The sequence below is a fragment of the Garra rufa genome, chromosome 17 (genome assembly GCF_049309525.1).
Source record: "Garra rufa chromosome 17, GarRuf1.0, whole genome shotgun sequence".
Classification (NCBI taxonomy): Eukaryota; Metazoa; Chordata; class Actinopteri; order Cypriniformes; family Cyprinidae; genus Garra; species Garra rufa.
In genome coordinates, this window is record NC_133377.1 from 27,099,535 (window position 1) to 27,118,042 (window position 18,508).

Genomic DNA, 18,508 nt, shown 5'->3' on the forward strand with positions numbered 1-18,508 from the left:
TCGCCTTACGACGATGTAAAACCTTAATATACTATATGAAATAATTATTATATTATAATGTAGTTATATATTTGACATAACAGAGTTAATAAAATGCGATCTATATACTAGTGTAGAAAAATTAAAAGGACTTGGCAACCCTCACTATAAAACGTGAATAAAAACGTTAATGTTAAATTCGATACATAATGAATTATTTGTATTTCTTTAACTATTAATTATTACTATTTAAGATTAAATAGAATGTATATTCTTCGCATAAGCATATTTTTGTAATGAAGAATAAGGGGGATAGTAGCGAATACAGGACGTTACGAAATCATCCGGCGACGTCACGTGAGCTTGCTAGAGTGGGTGACGTCAATATAAGGGTGAGTTTTATTTTTCCTGGTGCGTTTTGATAAAAATCCCTTTGGTATTTTAATAATATGTAAAATTTTATAACCACATTAACGTTATAGACATATATAAGGTTGGAATTGCCGAGAGACATCAGCGTCTCTTGTATTCTTACAGCGGAATTAAACAATATCGTAGCTAGCTAGCCAAGCTAGCATCGCTGAGTGTTTGTCAGGAAATAAACAAAACCAATTTGGCTGTTGTATTAAACTCTAGTTAGGATTCACAACACCTTGCGTCAGTCAGTTCGTTAAATCTCTAAAATCTAACGAGTAACACATACTGTTTGTCTGTCTATTAGTTTGAATTGTATTTTCATATTTACATTGTATCTGTAAACACAATGAGATAAGATCAGTCGGTTTTGATACGCAAGTACTGTGTACATCATTCATTCCTTTGAGAATAGCATTGACCCGTGGCTAAATCAAACATAATGATCTGTTTCTCGCTTCAATTGTTTTATAGTTCATCATGTTTCATGGAATACCTGCCTCTGGAGTGATGGGAGGAGGTGAGTGAGAGGACCTGCTTTGTCATGAGCCTCTAAAAAAATCAAGACACTTTTATTATTATATTTTATTCTGTAACTTTTTCTCTTATTTTCACCTTTCTGCTTTAACTTAACCAGCACCTCCCAACAAGCCAGAACTGTATGAGGTAATAATGTTATATTGTACACAAAATTTGTAATAATTAACTCATTCATCTGTGTTTAAATTATGTGTTTTGTCTCTTACAGGAAGTGAAATTGTACAAAAATGCCAGAGAAAGAGAAAAGTAAGTTAATGGACATTGTATTGTTCAGCAATGGCTATTTTGGGTTTCCTTATTTATTTGTCTTATTGACTTATGCACAATAAAGATTACGCAGAATTGTGATTTTGTGATTGGGTTGGAGTTAATGTCCTTTTTATTTTGTTTTTAAAAAGGTATGACAACATGGCAGAGTTGTTTGCTGTGGTCAAAACACTCCAGGCCTTGGAAAAAGCCTACATTAAGGACTGTGTGACTCCAAACGAGTTAGTCACTTCATTTGTTTGTGCAAAATATTGTGAATTAAGGTTTGGTCACGTTTAAGGTTTGGCAAATTTTTACGAGTGAAATTCAAAAATTTTCATGATTGGAAACTTTATGTGAGGGCGAAATATTTCGTCACATAGGTTTAACGCTGGTCATGCAGGTTCAGTACTTTGTTTAAAAGTTAAACATCACTAATTTATTTATCTTTTTTGCCCATAAAATGTTGCCAATGTGACCACACCTTCATATATATATATATATATATATATATATATATATATATATTGCAAAAAAAAGAGAAAATATGTGTTATTATATATATATATATATATATATATATATATATATATATATAATAACACATATTTTCTCTTTTTTTTTGCAGATACACAGGAGCTTGCTCAAGATTGCTTGTCCAGTACAAGGCTGCTTTCAAACAAGTCCAGGGATCAGATGTGGGATCCATTGATGACTTTTGTCGGAAATACAGGGTATGGCTTATGTTGCTTATGAGTAACTAAATTATTCTATTTTAATGTTCTTTTGTACCTTTGGTTAGTTGTTTATTGGTCTAGTGGATTACATATTAATTTTAGTTAAATATACACTGGCGTTCAAAAGTTTGGGATCAGTAAGAATTGAAAATACAGAAGTAAACAGTAATATTGTGAAATGTTAGTACAATATAAAATAATGGTTTCTATTTTAGTATACTTTAATATATAATTTATTCCTATGACGCAAAGCTAAATTTTCATCATCCATTACTCCAGTCTTAAGTGTCACATGATCCTTCAAAAATCATTCTAGTGTGCTTTCATATGATTTATTACAACAGTTGTGCTGCCAAATATTTTTTTTATGGAGCCTATGATACTTTTTATGTGATTCTTTGATGAATAAAAAATGTAAAAGAACAGCATTTATTCAAAATAACAATATAATATCACTTTTTATCAATTTAACACATTCTTGCTGAATAAAAGTATGAATTTCTTTCAAAAAAGAACGAATAACAATTGACTGACCCCAAACATGTGGTTTAGTATACTTTAGTTTTTTAATATTTTTTCCCTTGTATGGTTCTGACAGCTGGACTGTCCACTGGCTATGGAGAGGATTAAAGAGGATCGACCAATCACCATTAAAGATGACAAGGGCAACCTGAATCGCTGCATTGCAGACATAGTTTCTGTATGTATCTTAAATACTTTGTGTAGTGACTGTATATAGCCTAAAATGAATAGCTTCTTAAGTTAATGCCAGAACGCCCCAGTGTTTATTGATTGAGCACAGAGGATACCTTCTTGTTCCAAAACTTCCATTAAGTGCATTTATTTAATCAGACTAGAAGAAATAATGCCATATGCAATCTGTCACAGTGCTCCACAGTGGAATATCTGGTGGATTTGAGTCTCTACTAAAATAAACACTTGACTTATAATAACTGGTGAGATCTGCCCTCTATACCTTTTTTTTTTTTTTAATCTTTATACTTTCTCCCATGTAGCTCTTTATCACAGTGATGGACAAACTTCGACTTGAGATTCGTGCCATGGATGAGGTACTCATTTGACAGCCTACATCAGCTTAGTTAGATTAACATAATGTTATTTACAGGCAGTTTACTACTACTTGATTTTAAGTTTTGATTAACATTTGAGAACATTGTTTTATAGATCCAGCCTGACCTGAGAGAACTTATGGAGACCATGAATAGAATGAGCAACATGCCTCCAGATTCAGAGGCCAAAGACAAAGTCAGCCTCTGGTAAGCCTAGTTTCACTGTGGAAACACACTACAATCTGCTACTATCACAGTGTTCACTATATCGACATATTAGAATGATTTCTGAAGAAATACGTATACGTAAAGAAGTCCACTTCCAGAATAAATTTTCCTGATAATTTATTTACCCCATTTCCTCCAAGATGTTCATGTCTTTCTTTCTTCAATCGAAAAGAAGAAAACATTTCAGGATTTTTCTCCATATAGTGGACTTCAATGGCCGCCAGTGGGTTAAAGGTCCAAATTGCTCTTTAAAGGTCTATACACAATCCCAGTCAAGGAATAAGGGTCTTATTTAGTGGGACGATCAGTCATTTTCTAAGAAAATACCAATTTCTATACTTTTTAAACACAAATGCTCGTCTTGAACTAGCTCGATCTCACGCATCACGTAGTCACGTTGGAAAGGTCACAGGTGACGTAGGTGTAAGTACTGACCCAGTGTTTACAAAGCAAATGTGCAAAGAAAGTCAAATGTCAGATGGTTTTGAAGTTGTAGGAGAAAATGAGATGGAGGTTTTCGCCCTACCCTACCTTTTTGAACCAAGGTACACAGATTAATAACTAACCGCGCATTACTTTTCCAAAGTGATTATGCAATGTATAAAGACGTGCATGCGCATCGCAGAGCTAGTGCAAGATGAGCATTTGTGGTTTAAAAGTATATACATTTTTATTTTTTAAGAAAATGACTGATCGCTTTGCTATATATGACCCTTATTCCTCGGCTGGGATTGTGTGGAGCCCTTTGAAGCTGCATTGAAACTGCAATTTTAACCTTCAACCCCTTGGCCACCATTGAAGCCCATTATATGGAGAAAATCCTGGTATGTTTTCCTCAAAAAAAATTCTTTGTGACTGAAGAAAGAAAGACATCTTGGATGACATGGGGGTGAGTAAATTATCAGAAAATTTTAAGCTCTGTGTGGTCAGTCACAGAAGTCATTAAATAAAATGGCTCACCTGCCAAAATCAACTGACTCAAACTGCCTGACAACAAATTCTACTTCCTTACACTTGTAAAAGTGACTCACTGTCTTGTTGTCTTCCTCACAGGTTAACCACACTAAGCAGCATGTCTGCATCTGATGAGCTGGATGATTCCCAGGTTCGCCAGATGCTCTTTGACCTGGAGTCTGCCTACAACGCCTTTAATCGTTTCTTACACTCCTCTTAAATGTTCCAACCCCCTCTAAGCTCTTTGAACTCCTTTTCACCAGCTTTTTTATCAAACAACCATTGTTTCATTTTCTCTATTTTTCCCATGTCAGTTGTAGGAATGTAGGAACCTCAGAAGTTTTTTTTTAATGTAATGAGATTTTTCTGTCACATGGTGGTCTGAAAGTGTTCTCTAGAATGGGAATAGTGAATACATAGCCAACTGAGATGCAAGAAGGGTGTTATAGAGAGGAGTTTGTTATAGGCAAAAGATGCTTGCCTCCCTAAATACATGTGTTAAATAAGCATATGAATTGATAGTTTATGGATCTCATAATATCTTATAGAGCGAGGTTTGATACTGAATTCTCAGTACTGGATTTTATTTTACATAAAAATGATTTCTTTAGCTTCACACTTTCCTTATTTTTTGTTAATGTTAATGTTTTCCCAGTATTTAAATGAGACTATGCTTATTCATTTACAGTACTCTAACATTTGTTGGTTGATAGTCTTCTATAAAAGCTTGATTAAGAACTTGGTTTACTCTTTTCTTTGCTTGGTGTTGGTAATAAGTAATAAGTCATATTTATTAAATGACCAATGTAAATATAATAGTTTTGAAATAAACCACATAATTCTTTGAAAAATAATTTTCCTATCTCTGTGTGATTGTGTGTGCAAATCATATTAATCCTTTTCATTAGATTTAACTACCTCCAAATAAGTCTACCTGACAACAGAATACAGTATTGGATAATAGTAAATTCTACACGATGTTAATTCAATTCAAACTTAAGTAAATTGGGCAGAGACTACGGAAACACTGTATGAACGGTTAGTTACATTTATCGTTTTTTCGGCGACTTTGTTGGCGAATGCAAATTTCCTAAGAGGTTCGAGTTGGTCATTCACGGTGTTGACCAAGAGAAAGCTGCTTGGTTTGAAAGTAAATTCTGTGTATGTAATGCTTCATACATCAGTATATTACTGACAATACACAAATTTCGCTAATGTAACAGCACTTTTAGGAAACATGCGGCTCCTTTAAGAGATTGCGTCCTTTGGTCTCCATAGCGACAAACAATTACAAACCCAAGCGATGCGTAACTTTGCGTAACACAGATATCAATGGTGAAATCCAACGACAACATTTGCTTTCAACAGGTCGTGTTTACACTTTATGTAACTCCGTTTTAATGTTTGGAGGGTCAATAGTGATTAAGATTAACTCGTGATAAATTCGTATTTAGATTTGTTATTCGGCATATCTCTTAGGAAAAGTTAACTCCTAGGTAGTGGAGTTAATTCGTAAGATCTTGTTTTCAGTTTTTTACTTAATAAATCTATTTTGTGGTAACCCTGTATTCCTCAAGCAGCTGGGATTTTATTCCTGCCATGACCAAAACACATTCAAATTCATTTTAAGTGGTAAAACAGGAAGCAGACGGAATGAACATCGCAGAGGTGGAAGAACACATTACCTTGAAGTATGAAATCAAGAGAAGACTTGGGAAAGGGGTAAGCTGTTCATTTACTGTTATTTTGTGTTTAAAATGCCATTAAAGCTTGTATTTGCTGTTATGTTGATTGTGGTCATGAATTTGAGCATCAGCCTCATATCTGGACTATCCTAAATACAATTCTAGTAATAATTTGGATGAAATCCCACCTATTGTTTTTATCATTCATTGTTTTGCACAATATAGTAAGCATATACTGCTGTACTGTAGTTGCTGAGGTACTAACCTTGTGATTTATGCAGTTTATTTCTGTTTAATCCTTCAAGAAGTAAACACAAAAAGTCACTTTTTAAATAAAAATGTAATCTACAAAATAGAAAATCCTAATATAAATTATGTTTGCCCGAAGAAGGCCACTTTTAGAATTAATAATGGCAGTAAACATCATAGGAAAACAGTTTGAACTGCTAATAATGGCAGTCAGTAAATAAAGGTTCTGTAGACTTCATGATCTCTTGTCTGTCACTCCAGTAAATAAATGGAAACTGCAGTGAGCACAAATGAATTAAATGAGGGTTTCATGGCAACCCTTCCTTGACAACTGCCCATTAAGTCATGCACTGTATGTTTTCCTTCAATCAACTATAATTTTATTACGGTGCACTTTCTAATCCATTTCACAGGCATATGGAATTGTTTGGAAGGCTGTGGACAGAAAAACAGGAGAGACTGTCGCTGTGAAGAAAATCTTTGATGCCTTTAGGAATCGAACTGATGCTCAGGTTAGAGAATGAAATCAATACTAAGATAGATTTTATTACTATACTATATAGTAATGAATACTATACTATACTATACTAAGTGAATCAAAAATCTATACTATGCTATACTGTACAGTTATTAAATTCATTTTTTGTACTGTCTTAAATGCATACTTAAATGCTTTTCTGCATTTTCCCATAGAGAACATTCAGAGAAATTATGTTCCTCCAGGTAAGAATATTGCCCTTTGACCAAACCTTTGACCATTGCCCTTTGACCAAATATTCATGTTTCAGTCCATATTTACACTACTGTTTAAGGGTTTGTTGTTGGTTAGATTTAAAGTTGGTAAAGATTTGAAATAAGTCTCTTATGCTCACCAAGCTGAATTTATTTGTTAAAAAATATAGTAAAATTGATCAATATTACAATTTAAAATAATTGTTTTCTATTTTAATATACAGTAAAATGTAATTTATTCATGTGATTGCAAAGCTGAATATTCAGCAGCTATTAGTAAATGTTTTAGTGTCCTTCAGAAATTATTCCAATATGCTAAATTTGTGGTTAAGAAAATGTATTATTCTAAGTGTTGAAAGCAGTTGTTCTGCTTATACACTAGCAGTAAAACGTTTTTAAACAGTAAGATTTTTAATATTTTTAAAGAAGCCTTTTCTGCTTACCAAGCCTGCATTTATTTGATCCAGAGTACAGAAAAAAATAGAAATATTTTTACTATTTAAAATAACTGTTTTATAGTTGAATATATTTTTTAAATGTAATTTATTACTGGGATTTCAAAGCTGACTTTTTAGCATCATTACTTTAGGCACATGATCCTTAAGAAATCATTCAGAAATCATTCTAATATTCTGATTTACTGCTCAAAAAAAACATTTTATTATTATTATTATTATTATTATTATTATTATTATTATTATTATGTTAAAAACAGTTGAGTACAATTTTTCTGGTTTCTATGATGAATAGAGAGTTCAGAAGAACAGCATTAAAAATGCTAAAATAGAAATCTTTTGTACCAATTTAAATCTCTTTATCACCCCAAAAAAAGCTATTTCTTTGTTACAAAAACATTTTTATTTCAGATCTATTTATTTTGGATCTTTGTATTCATCAAAGAGTCCAAAAAATATGTACTCAACTGTTTTCATTAATAATAATAATAATAATAATAATAATAAAATGTTTTTGCACAGCAAATCAGCATATTAGAAGGATTTCTAAAGGATCATGTGCACTGAAGAGTACCGATGCTGAAAATGTAGCTTTGATCACAGGAATAAATTACATTCTAAAATATATTCAAATAGAAAACACTTATTTTAAATAGTAAAAAAATATTTCAAAATTGTAATGTTTTTGCTGTACTTTGGATCAAATAAATGCTGGCTTGGTGAGCAGAAGAGACTTTTTTTTTTAATAAACATTCAAATCTTACTGTTAAAAAAAATTTGATTGACAGTGTATTCTACTTATACAGCATTTATTTGAAATATAAATATTTTGTAACATTATAAATGTATTTACTGTCACTTTTGGTCAGTTTAGTCTCGCTGAATAAAAGTATTAATTTATTTTCGTAAAAAAAAAAAAATCAACTTACCCCAAACGTTTAAACAGTAGTTTATATTAATAACAAAGTGTTGATTTGTTAAGGCATATTATCAAACTTTTTTTCCCTTTTGCAGGAGTTTGGGGATCATCCTAACATAGTTAAATTACTTAACGTCATCAGAGCCCAAAATGACAAAGACATTTACCTTGTGTTTGAATTCATGGGTAAGAGACCATTTGTATGATCTTTCCTGAAGCCTATTGCACTATTTATACTTTCAAGATACTGACATAAGATTTAATTATTATTATGTTGATGGTGGCAGTAGGTGATTTTGTCTATACTATATTCACACCAAATATTCTTTTAATTTCAGACACAGATCTACATGCAGTAATAAAGAAAGGAAGTCTACTAAAAGACATTCATAAGCGTTATGTTATGTACCAGCTTCTTAAAGCAACAAAATACCTTCATTCAGGCAATGTCATTCATAGGGACCAAAAGGTACCTCACACCTTTTAACATCTCTTCATGGTAACAGAATTAATCTAAACCAGTTTGGTTTAAGTAATTGCTGTATTTGTATTTCTTAAAGCCATCCAACATCTTACTAGACTCAGATTGCTTTGTGAAGCTATGCGACTTTGGCTTGGCAAGATCCTTGTACCAGATCCAAGAGGATGCTGTGAATCCTGCCTTGACAGAGTACGTGGCAACACGATGGTACAGAGCCCCTGAAATTCTCTTGGGATCCAGTAGGTGCGTGACCCTCAAAATGTATTGTTTCAAACATATTGTAATGTTGATAATGTATGATAATGGGTCATATATTTCCTGCAGGTACACAAAAGGTGTAGACATGTGGAGCATAGGTTGCATCCTGGGAGAGATGCTCCTGGGCAAGCCACTTTTCCCCGGGACATCTACCATTAATCAAATTGAAAAAATCATGAGCGCCATTCCACATCCTTCTACAGAGGGTGAGTTTGTATTTTACAACTAAAATAACCAGCCATGAAGAGTTATAGATTGTTTCATTTATTACTAATTTTTAAGAAAACAAACCAAGCTTTGCTAATAGGACTGTGTGTCATTTTTTGTAGATGTGTTGGCCATCAGATCAGAGTATGGGGCTTCTGTGATTCAGAGAATGCTGCTTAGGTATGTAAAGTTAATATTTAACAGTTTGTCTTCATTTGTTCTCTCTATAGTTGTTTAGCTGAACTTGAATGATAACTGCTGACATAATAACCATGTCTAATGTGATTGTGTATTTAGACCGCAGGTGCCACTGGATGAAATTCTGCCGGCATCAGTGCCACCTGATGCCCTTGATTTAGTGCAGCGCCTGCTGGTTTTCAATCCAGACAAGAGACTAAGTGCAGACGAAGCTCTGCAGCACCCTTACGTGTCCAAGTGAGTTTCATTTTCTTTAGTTATTTAATGTTGTCAACATGAAATTAAAACTGACCAGTTGACAAGTGATGAATGTCTATTAATTAACCAGAAAGTATAATGTTAAAGGGATAGTTCACCCAAAAATTTTTATTCTGTCATCAATTAATTCACCCTCATGTCGATCCAGACCCATAAGACCGTTCATCTTCACAAATGAAGATATTTCGGATAAAATTTGACTTTGCATAGATGCATGTGTGGTACTGTCATGATTACATGTCAAAGACTGACAGGGAAGAGAAGAAATAGATGAATAAAGTCGTTATTTTTGTTGTCTTTGTGCGCAAAAAGAATTCTTGTAGCTTCACAAAATGACGGTTGAATAACTGATGTCACATGGACTATTTTAATGATGTTTTTACTACCTTTCTGGGATTTGAACCCGGGACCTCTCGCACCCAAAGCGAGAATCATACCCCTAGACCAACGAGCCACGCTCACGCAGCTGGCGCACCGCCGCCTGCCCTCGAGCGTCGCTCTTCACGTGGCTTTGAATGCAGGGAGCATCCGGAAGTCTGCGCTTGTGGCAAAAAGCACCTCGATTTCTGAGAAACTTGTTTCTGCCCTGCTCTACTCACCCTGTTACGGTCCTCAGGGGTGCAGACTTACTTGACCGCAACAGTCACTTCTGATACAGGATCACAATCTTGTGAAAGCCAAGTGGATCGTTTGTAATAAAGCAACAACAACAAGAAAGCCCAAAAAGCAACATTAAAAACATTAAATGAAACAATCAAGCATTAGAAGAAATGAGTCTAAAAACAAACAAGTTGGCGGCGATCATAAAAACCAAAAGCAAAGAAGACAAATAGCAACAACAAAAGAAAGAAAAAATTAACTGCCATGGAAGAAATGACACACCTCGAGACAAGGTCAAAGGCAAAGGAATGAAAGTGGGCCTTTGAATGGATTTAATAATGGTGGTGGACCTAACAGGGAGAAGATCCTACCTTCTGCAGCCAGGGGAATTAGCTCAAATGGTAGAGCGCTCGCTTTGCATGCGAGAGGTAGCGGGATCGATGCCCGCATTCTCCAAGGGGCTCCTGCCCTTTTACGCGCACGTCCCCAAGGAGACAGACTGCGCTTTTTGCGGTGCGAAACGTACCCTCGCAGTTGCGTGAGCCTTTGGGGCTCACTGCTGTCAAAAGGATTTCTCAGAACGGGCCCTGCGCACATTCGTGGCAAAAGCAGGTCCCACCGAAATTTGAACTCGGATTGCTGGATTCAGAGTCCAGAGTGCTAACCATTACACCATGGAACCTTGACGAGAGAGGCCGCTGCTCAGAGGAAAGCAAAGAAGAAGTTGCTTATGGCTCACCAGCAACAAAAACAAAGCTGAGCCTTTTTTGTTTTTATCTGCCGCAAGAAGGCACGCAGGTTCCACCGAGATTTGAACTCGGATCGCTGGATTCAAAGTCCAGAGTGCTAACCGTTACACCATGGAACCACGAGCGCCTCTTTGACAGCTGACCTGGAGGTAGATAGTGTTGCGGCTATGGGGAACCAGTCAGAGCGAGGGGTTGTATCCCAGTGAGTTTTGGTCACTGGCCACCTTCGACCAAAAGACAAAAGAAAGCTGCATCTGCCGAAACCCGGGATTGAACCAGGGACCTTTAGATCTTCAGTCTAACACTCTCCCAACTGAGCTATTTCGGCCACATCCCCCTACGGTTTGGTCTGCAGGGGTTTACGTGACACCACCCGTCTCTTTGAGAGAAGAGCAGAGACGAGCTAACAGAGAACAAAAGACGCTGGCCCGTACAGGGATCGAACCCACGACCTTGGCGCTATTAGCACCACGCTCTAACCAACTTGGCTCTGGCCAGGTGTCTGCCCAATTTCCCCAAAATTTGCTGACTGCTCGTGGGCCCCTTAGCAGGCAGAAAAGCTTCAGGACCAAGCCTGACCACGGGCTCGTCCGGGATTTGAACCCGGGACCTCTCGCACCCAAAGCGAGAATCATACCCCTAGACCAATGAGCCACGCTCACGCAGCTGGTGCACGGCCGCCTGCCCTCGAGCGTCGCTCTTCACGTGGCTTTGAATGCAGGGAGCATCCGGAAGTCTGCGCTTGTGGCAAAAAGCACCTCGATTTCTGAGAAACTTGTTTCTGCCCTGCTCTACTCACCCTGTTACGGTCCTCAGGGGTGCAGACTTACTTGACCGCAACAGTCACTTCTGAAACAGGATCACAATCTTGTGAAAGCCAAGTGGATCGTTTGTAATAAAGCAACAACAACAAGAAAGCCCAAAAAGCAACATTAAAAACACTGAATGAAATAAGCAAGCATTAGAAGAAATGAGTCTAAAAACAAACAAGTTGGCGGCGATCATAATAACCAAAAGCAAAGAAGACAAATAGCAACAACAAAAGAAAGAAAAAATGAACTGCCATGGAAGAAATGACACACCTCGAGACAAGGTCAAAGGCAAAGGAATGAAAGTGGGCCTTTGAATGGATTTAATAATGGTGGTGGACCTAACAGGGAGAAGATTCTGCCTTCTGCGGCCAGGGGAATTAGCTCAAATGGTAGAGCGCTCGCTTAGCATGCGAGAGGTAGCGGGATCGATGCCCGCATTCTCCAAGGGGCTCCTGCCCTTTTACGCGCACGTCCCCAAGGAGACAGACTGCGCTTTTTGCGGTGCGAAACGTACCCTCGCAGTTGCGTGAGCCTTTGGGGCCCACTGCTGTCAAAAGGGATTTAATCAAAAACATCTTAATTTGTTTCAAAGATGAAGGTTTTACAGATTTGGAACGACATGAGGGTGAGTAATTACACAGTTTTCATTTTTGGGTGAACTACTGTATTTAGGCACTATTTTATGCCAGTTCTTTTTTTCTTATTTTATGTTTGTTCTTTATTCTAATAATGGCATTTGACCTTAATAAAAGCAATTTAGGTAAACAAATCTTTTTAATTATTTTATTCCATTTCCAAGATGCATGCCATAGCACAGTTGCAAACAGTATATTGACATATACTTGCACAAACATATTTATTTATCCAAATTTTCTTCATCAAGGTATTCAAACCAGTCAAATCCAGATTGATAAAAATCATGTCTCAGCCTTCTCCTTTTCTCTTGCAAATATATCATTACTAAAGTTGGTGTTTCATGTCTACTGTAAATCATAATGATATGTGGCTTGTGTTTTAGAATTATTACATTGTTGTTATATGAATAAATAAATAACTAAAAACATAAATGTGACCCTGGACCACAAAACCAGTCATAAGGGTCAGGGTTTTTTTTTAAATTGAGATTTATACATCATCTGAAAGCTGAATAAATTGAGATGTGGTTTATTAGGAAAGGACAATGGATTTGGCTGAGATACAACTATTTGAAAATATATAATCTGAGAGTGCAAAAAAAAAAAATCAAAATATTGAGAAAATCACGTTAAAGTTGTCCTAATGAAGTTCTTAGCAATGCATATTATTAATCAAAAATTAAGTTTTGATATATTCATGGTAGAAATTTTTTACAAAATATCTTCATGGAAAATGATTTTTACTTAATATCCTAATGATTATTGGCATAAAAGAAAAATCGATCATTTTGACCCATACAATGTATTTTTGGCTATTGCTACTTAAGACTGGTTTTGTAGTCCAGGGTCACAAATGTTCTAAAAATGTCCATCTTCTTTCCATGTGTCCTGCAAGATTTCACAACCCAGCCAGAGAGCCTAGTTTGGTCTATGATGTCATTTTACCAGTGGACGATGACGTCCAACTCTCTGTTACTCAGTACAGAAACAAACTCTATGAGGTGAGTGGAAACTTTCCATTCATCATTTTCTCATTTTTCACAGATGTATTTTGCCCTTTGTCTCGTGCTTTGCCTCAAGCAGTCATAATGTTGTGAGTGTCCACAGTCATATGATTTCAGTGTTGTATTAACAAATGCTGTGTCACAGTGACAAAAATCTTTCCTTCTGAAAATGTATCACATTGACTACGCATGAATAATTAGTCACTGAAATGTAATAGTTTGAGGTCATTATTAAACAGTGTTTTCAACTTTGAGCATATTAGAATGATTTCTGAAGGATCATGTGACACTGAAGACTGGAGTGATGGCTGCTGAAAATTCAGCGTTGCCATCACAGGAATAAATTACACCTTAAAAAATATTCAAATAGAGACAGTTATTTTACGTTGTAATAATATTTTGCAATATTACTGTTTTACTGTATTTTTGATTCAATGAATGTAGCCTTAAAAATAATTGAAAGTATTAGAAAAATGTTATCGACTCAAACCTTTGAATGATTTTGTGCAATAATAATATATTAGCAAATGCTTAAAAACAACTTTATTTTTCATCTTTCTTATTTCTCCTGGAAAAGATGATCCTGGAAAAAAGAGCCTGTCGGCAGATGCTAAAACGACCTGATTTCAGACATAAATCTGAGAAGACCGCAGAAGTGAATGGGGACAGTGGAATGGACAAAAGCAATGAAACAGGTGCTCCCTCTCAAGGAGAAGGCAAGCGTGGTGTGGATGGAGATCATGACAGGAAATCTCCTAATGACAAGAAGAGCTCTAATGGAACTGGAGCAGCTGTTGCAAAACCTCTCAGTAGGCCTGAGCAAACACAATCAGCTCCTGAAAGCACCAGCCCAGCAATGAGCCCCAGTGCGGTCAAAACCTCTTATAACCCCATCACACACATGCCCAGTGAGTTCTGTTTAATAGTGGTTGTACAATAACATTCAATTACCACATTTATACATTAAATTATGTGCAACGCAGACATGGCTTTGGTCACTGAAGGTCCTGGTTTCATCTTTTTTTGATCAAATAAACATTACTTTAGGATATTCTACAACTATCCACCTTATTTATTAAATTGTATGGCTTTGGCTGCCGGTCTCATCCTCATCCAGCTATTTTTAGCTGTACAAAACCTGCTTTGCTGCTTGATATTGAAAATCTGTGTGTCTTACCATATTATTTTAACATATTATCTTAATTATGAACACACTGGTTTGTAGTGCAAACAGTTTTACTGTTTCTTCTCAATGTTTCCCTGTAGTGGCTAATGAACCGGAAGTCTCGCCCATAGGCTAAGTTAAAGAATAAGGTGGATACTACTAATATTTTTATTGAGCAAAGGAGCGTTAAATGAATCAAAATGGACTTTTAGAATGATTTCTGAAGGATCATGTGACACTGAAGACTGGATAATTATGCTGAATAAATTACATTTAAAAATATATTAAATTAGACACTTTAAATTGTAATAATTTTTCACAATATTACTGTATTTGTGATTTAATAAATACAGCTTTGGTGAAGCATAAGAGACTTCTTTAAAAAGCATTAAAACAACTCTTGCAGACCACAAACTTTATAATGCTAGTATATTACTCATTGGATTGTCATAAAAAGCATTATCTATTTATTTTCCAGATGGTTTAGTCAAACCGCAGCACTACCCATCTCATTCTCAGCGGATTGGGAGGAGGATTCAAGATACTGGAGGTGTACTGCCTACAGATGGTGCTAATGGGTCTATGGTACATCCTACTCTCTTTGACATTTTATTTTAAATAAGCTGTTGTCTATTTAACTTTTAAAGACATTTTAAATTGTAATATGGTACAGTTGTTTTGTTAACACCTTTGATGTACATTTCAAATGTTTCATTTGTTGATTCTTTCCATCAGGGTGTAGACCAGCGAGGTCGTTCCGCCCCTGTGGCACGTACAAATTCCTTTTCTCTCACACTAGCACAGCCCCAAAATAATCCCCTGCTTCGCAAGGATGAACCTATTGTTTCCCCTGGGTTATGTGTAACCTCTGCTCGCTTGGTGAGTGGCCTTTTGTGTTTTGGGGTGGCAAAAATGTTTCACAAGTCACAGCTACCATCTATTTAACCACATGTTTCCAGTTTGCATAAAACCCATGTGACCGGTGTGACTTTTGTTTTATTTTAACCTGGGAAATTCTGTCTGCCCACACAATTTATTGGTTAAGGCTGTGTATGTAACTAAACAGAAAGCAGTGCCATATTTAGAATCCCCCTCAGTTTTGACACATATCAGGAGGTCTTTCTGCCATCTGCTCTAGAGTGTGCATTCTTTCGTTTTTGCACCTTAGATCACCTTCATTATTTATGATAATAATGATAAATCTGATATGCTTTACAGTGCCTTGCAAAAATATTCACACTCCTTCATTTTTTTCACGTTTATGTTGCTGCCTTATGTTAAACTGTTTTAAATGACTTTTTTCCACATCAATCTAAACTCAATGCACCATAATGACAATGCAAAGACAGAATTGTCAATTGTTTAAAAAAATAAATAAACTGAAATAAGTACATTGCATAAGTATTCATACCCTTAACTCAGTACTTAGCTGAAGCACCTTTACAGCATCAAGTCTTTTTGGGTATGATGCAACAAGATTTGCACATCAACATTTGCCAATTATCTGCTATTCTTTACCTCCTCTCTTAACCTCCCAAGCTCCGTGAGCTTGGATGGGGTCTGGCAGGCATTTTCAGGTTTCTCCAGAAATGTTTGATTGGGTTCAAGCCCAGGCTGTGGCTGTGCCACTCAAGGACATTCACAGAGTTGTCTATAAGGCACTCTTGCTGTGTGCTTAGGGTCATTGCCCTGTTGGAAGGTGAAGCTTCTGCCCAGTTTGAGGTTCTGAATGCTCTGGACTGGGTTTTCATTGAATCTTTCTCAACATTTTGGTGCATTGAGCTTTTATTCTACTCTGATAAGTCCCTCAGTCCCTGCTGCTAAAAACAGCCCCATAGTATGAGGCTGCTACCAGCACACTTTACTTTCGGTATGGTGCTCTGCAAGTAATGATCAGTGCATGGTTTCCTTCAAATATGATGCTCGGAATTGAGGTTCATCAGACCACAGAATCTTGCTTCTCACAGTCTGAGGGTCCTTTAGGTGCTTTTTTGTAAGTTCCAAGTGTGTTTTATGTGTCTAAACTGAGGAGAGGATTGAGTCTTGCCAAACTGCCATAAAGCCCAGATAAGTGAAGTGCTGCAGTGATGTTTGTCCTTCTGTAAGTTTCTCCCATCTGCATATATGATCATTGAGCTCAACTGGAGGTGACCATCAGGTTCTTGGTCACCACTCTAGCCAAGGCTCCTCTCCATCAATTGCTCAGTTTGGCTAGGCAGCCAGCTCTAGGAAGAGTTGTGGTTGTTTCAAACTTTTTCCATTATGGGTAATGGAGACTATATGCTTCTGTGAAACTTCAATGCAGCAATCCTGTCTCTTTTTTTTCTTTAGGGCTTATTTTTTGCTCTGATGAATTTTCAGCTGTTAGACCTTTTAATGTGTGTGCCTTTCCAAATAATTCCCAATTGAATTTGTCACAGGTTACCTGCACACAAAGTGTAGTAACATCTATAAGCAATATGAATGCTCCTGAGGGTATGAATACTTATGCAATGGAATCATTTAGGTTTTCAAATACATTTGCATAGAGGTTACAAACCAGTATATTGATGTATTGAAAAATAAGTAATTTAAAACAGTTTAACATAAGGCAGCAACGTAACAAAACATAAAAAATTTGAAGGGGTATGAATACTTTCGCAAGGCACTGTATGTTTTTCCTCCTAATAATATCTTAATATCCCCCTGTACAGAACCAGCGGTCTAATTCGCATTCACGTGATGCCAAGGTTCCTCCAAGGTTCAGCAAGAAGGTCTTCCAGAGCAATTCGAATGTTTCTGCAGCCGGTGATCCCCGCGCCAAACTAGGGAGTTATTCTCAGGCGTATGGGACTATCAGCAAAAGCGGACTGGACAAACTACTTAGGAACTGCAACTGAGGTGTAAAGTGTGAGATTAGTGGAGACATCATGAGGCAGACAGATGCTCATTGGAATCTCCCAGATCAATAGAAATGATGGATTTCACATGACGAGACAACTACACACTCATCACATGCTCTGAAGTAAAGTATCGTTATTGTGGAAATCCCAGATTAGTGCTGCCAATAACTTTTTTTCTCATCAGTTTAAATTCATGTGTCAACTTCTTGTTTGTAAATATGTGGTGAAAACATTTATTAAACATGTAGAGAACATCTATGAAATGTGTATGTCTATGTTCTTGGCTTAAAGGAGAAGTTCACTTCCAGAATGAAAATTTTATGATAATTTACTCACCCCCATGTTGTCCAAGATGTTCAAGTCTTTCTTATTTGAGTCAAAAAGAAGGTTATTGAGGAAAACATTCCAGGATTTCTCTTCATATAGTGGACTTCAATGGTGGCCAATGGGTTGAAGGTCTAAATTTGTCGTTTCACTAGAGTCTAATCTAGTGAAACGATTGGTCATTTTCTTTAAAAAAAAAAAAAGGCCCCCTAGTTGAGAACCACTACTTATTTATATTTGGGGGACATACTTTTTTTTTTCAGAAATGAACCAAGTAGAAATATTATGAAATATAGTATTTCAAAAGATAACATGCTGAGCATCAAGGCCCGGTTTCCCAGACAGGACTTAGACTAAGCCAGGATTAGGCCATAGTTCAATTAGGACATTTAAGTAATTTTTATAAACATGCTAAGAAAAAAACATTACTGGTGTGCATCTTGAGACAAAATAAAGGCACTGATATATTTTAAAATCAATCAGTGCAATTTTATTTCAGTTAAAACAACTCAGACTTACATTTTAGTCTAGGACTAGGCTTAAGCCTTGTCTGCGAAACCGGGCCCAAGTCTCCTATTTCCATAGGTCATTTGCCTACTTTGTTGCATCATTTGAATGATGCAAACAATAGAGAACCCCATTACACAAATATTTCTACAATACATTGAGTTACTACAGGACGTGGAGAGGGCATAGTTTAACACTAAATTAGTTGCCTAGAATAGCA

General features: G+C 36.2%; 2 protein-coding genes and 6 non-coding genes across 8 annotated transcripts; 4 read left to right on the forward strand and 4 right to left on the reverse strand.

Moving 5' to 3' along the window:
* The first annotated feature begins 336 nt into the window (after positions 1-336).
* vps28 (VPS28 subunit of ESCRT-I) lies at positions 337-5,022 on the forward strand. The gene is made up of 10 exons (XM_073821356.1): positions 337-371; positions 868-913; positions 1,031-1,059; positions 1,142-1,179; positions 1,332-1,421; positions 1,808-1,913; positions 2,515-2,616; positions 2,933-2,986; positions 3,102-3,193; positions 4,268-5,022. Exons 2-10 carry the CDS (start codon positions 874-876, stop codon positions 4,386-4,388), a joined length of 672 nt encoding a protein of 223 aa, XP_073677457.1. The 5' UTR covers positions 337-371; positions 868-873; the 3' UTR covers positions 4,389-5,022.
* A 799-nt stretch (positions 5,023-5,821) lies between these two features.
* On the forward strand, positions 5,822-17,619 carry mapk15 (mitogen-activated protein kinase 15). The gene is made up of 14 exons (XM_073821354.1): positions 5,822-5,890; positions 6,516-6,614; positions 6,796-6,825; positions 8,304-8,394; positions 8,547-8,677; positions 8,769-8,932; positions 9,014-9,153; positions 9,277-9,334; positions 9,452-9,589; positions 13,302-13,407; positions 13,988-14,105; positions 15,054-15,160; positions 15,311-15,454; positions 17,269-17,619. The coding sequence occupies exons 1-14, from the start codon at positions 5,822-5,824 to the stop codon at positions 17,452-17,454; spliced, it is 1,581 nt and encodes a 526-aa protein (XP_073677455.1). The 3' UTR covers positions 17,455-17,619.
* trnaa-ugc (transfer RNA alanine (anticodon UGC)) lies at positions 10,594-10,666 on the forward strand. Its single transcript has one exon. It is a non-coding gene; the product is annotated as a tRNA-Ala (tRNA).
* On the reverse strand, positions 10,821-10,892 carry trnaq-cug (transfer RNA glutamine (anticodon CUG)). Its single transcript has one exon. It is a non-coding gene; the product is annotated as a tRNA-Gln (tRNA).
* trnaq-uug (transfer RNA glutamine (anticodon UUG)) lies at positions 11,007-11,078 on the reverse strand. The gene has a single exon. It is a non-coding gene; the product is annotated as a tRNA-Gln (tRNA).
* On the reverse strand, positions 11,215-11,287 carry trnaf-gaa (transfer RNA phenylalanine (anticodon GAA)). The gene has a single exon. It is a non-coding gene; the product is annotated as a tRNA-Phe (tRNA).
* trnap-ugg (transfer RNA proline (anticodon UGG)) lies at positions 11,542-11,613 on the reverse strand. The gene has a single exon. It is a non-coding gene; the product is annotated as a tRNA-Pro (tRNA).
* On the forward strand, positions 12,143-12,215 carry trnaa-agc (transfer RNA alanine (anticodon AGC)). Its single transcript has one exon. It is a non-coding gene; the product is annotated as a tRNA-Ala (tRNA).
* Positions 17,620-18,508: the final 889 nt, after the last annotated feature.

Excerpts from the sequence above, each read along its gene's own strand:
- vps28 (XM_073821356.1), top strand. The coding sequence starts at position 874 with ATGTTTCATGGAATACCTGCCTCTGGAGTGATGGGAGGAG. Across the intron at positions 1,060-1,141 it reads ACAAGCCAGAACTGTATGAG|GAAGTGAAATTGTACAAAAA; the intron begins GTAATAATGTTA and ends TGTCTCTTACAG. Across the intron at positions 1,422-1,807 it reads GACTGTGTGACTCCAAACGA|ATACACAGGAGCTTGCTCAA; the intron begins GTTAGTCACTTC and ends TTTTTTTTGCAG.
- mapk15 (XM_073821354.1), top strand. The coding sequence starts at position 5,822 with ATGAACATCGCAGAGGTGGAAGAACACATTACCTTGAAGTATGAAATC. Across the intron at positions 6,826-8,303 it reads GAGAAATTATGTTCCTCCAG|GAGTTTGGGGATCATCCTAA; the intron begins GTAAGAATATTG and ends TCCCTTTTGCAG. Across the intron at positions 14,106-15,053 it reads GGACAAAAGCAATGAAACAG|ATGGTTTAGTCAAACCGCAG; the intron begins GTGCTCCCTCTC and ends TTTATTTTCCAG.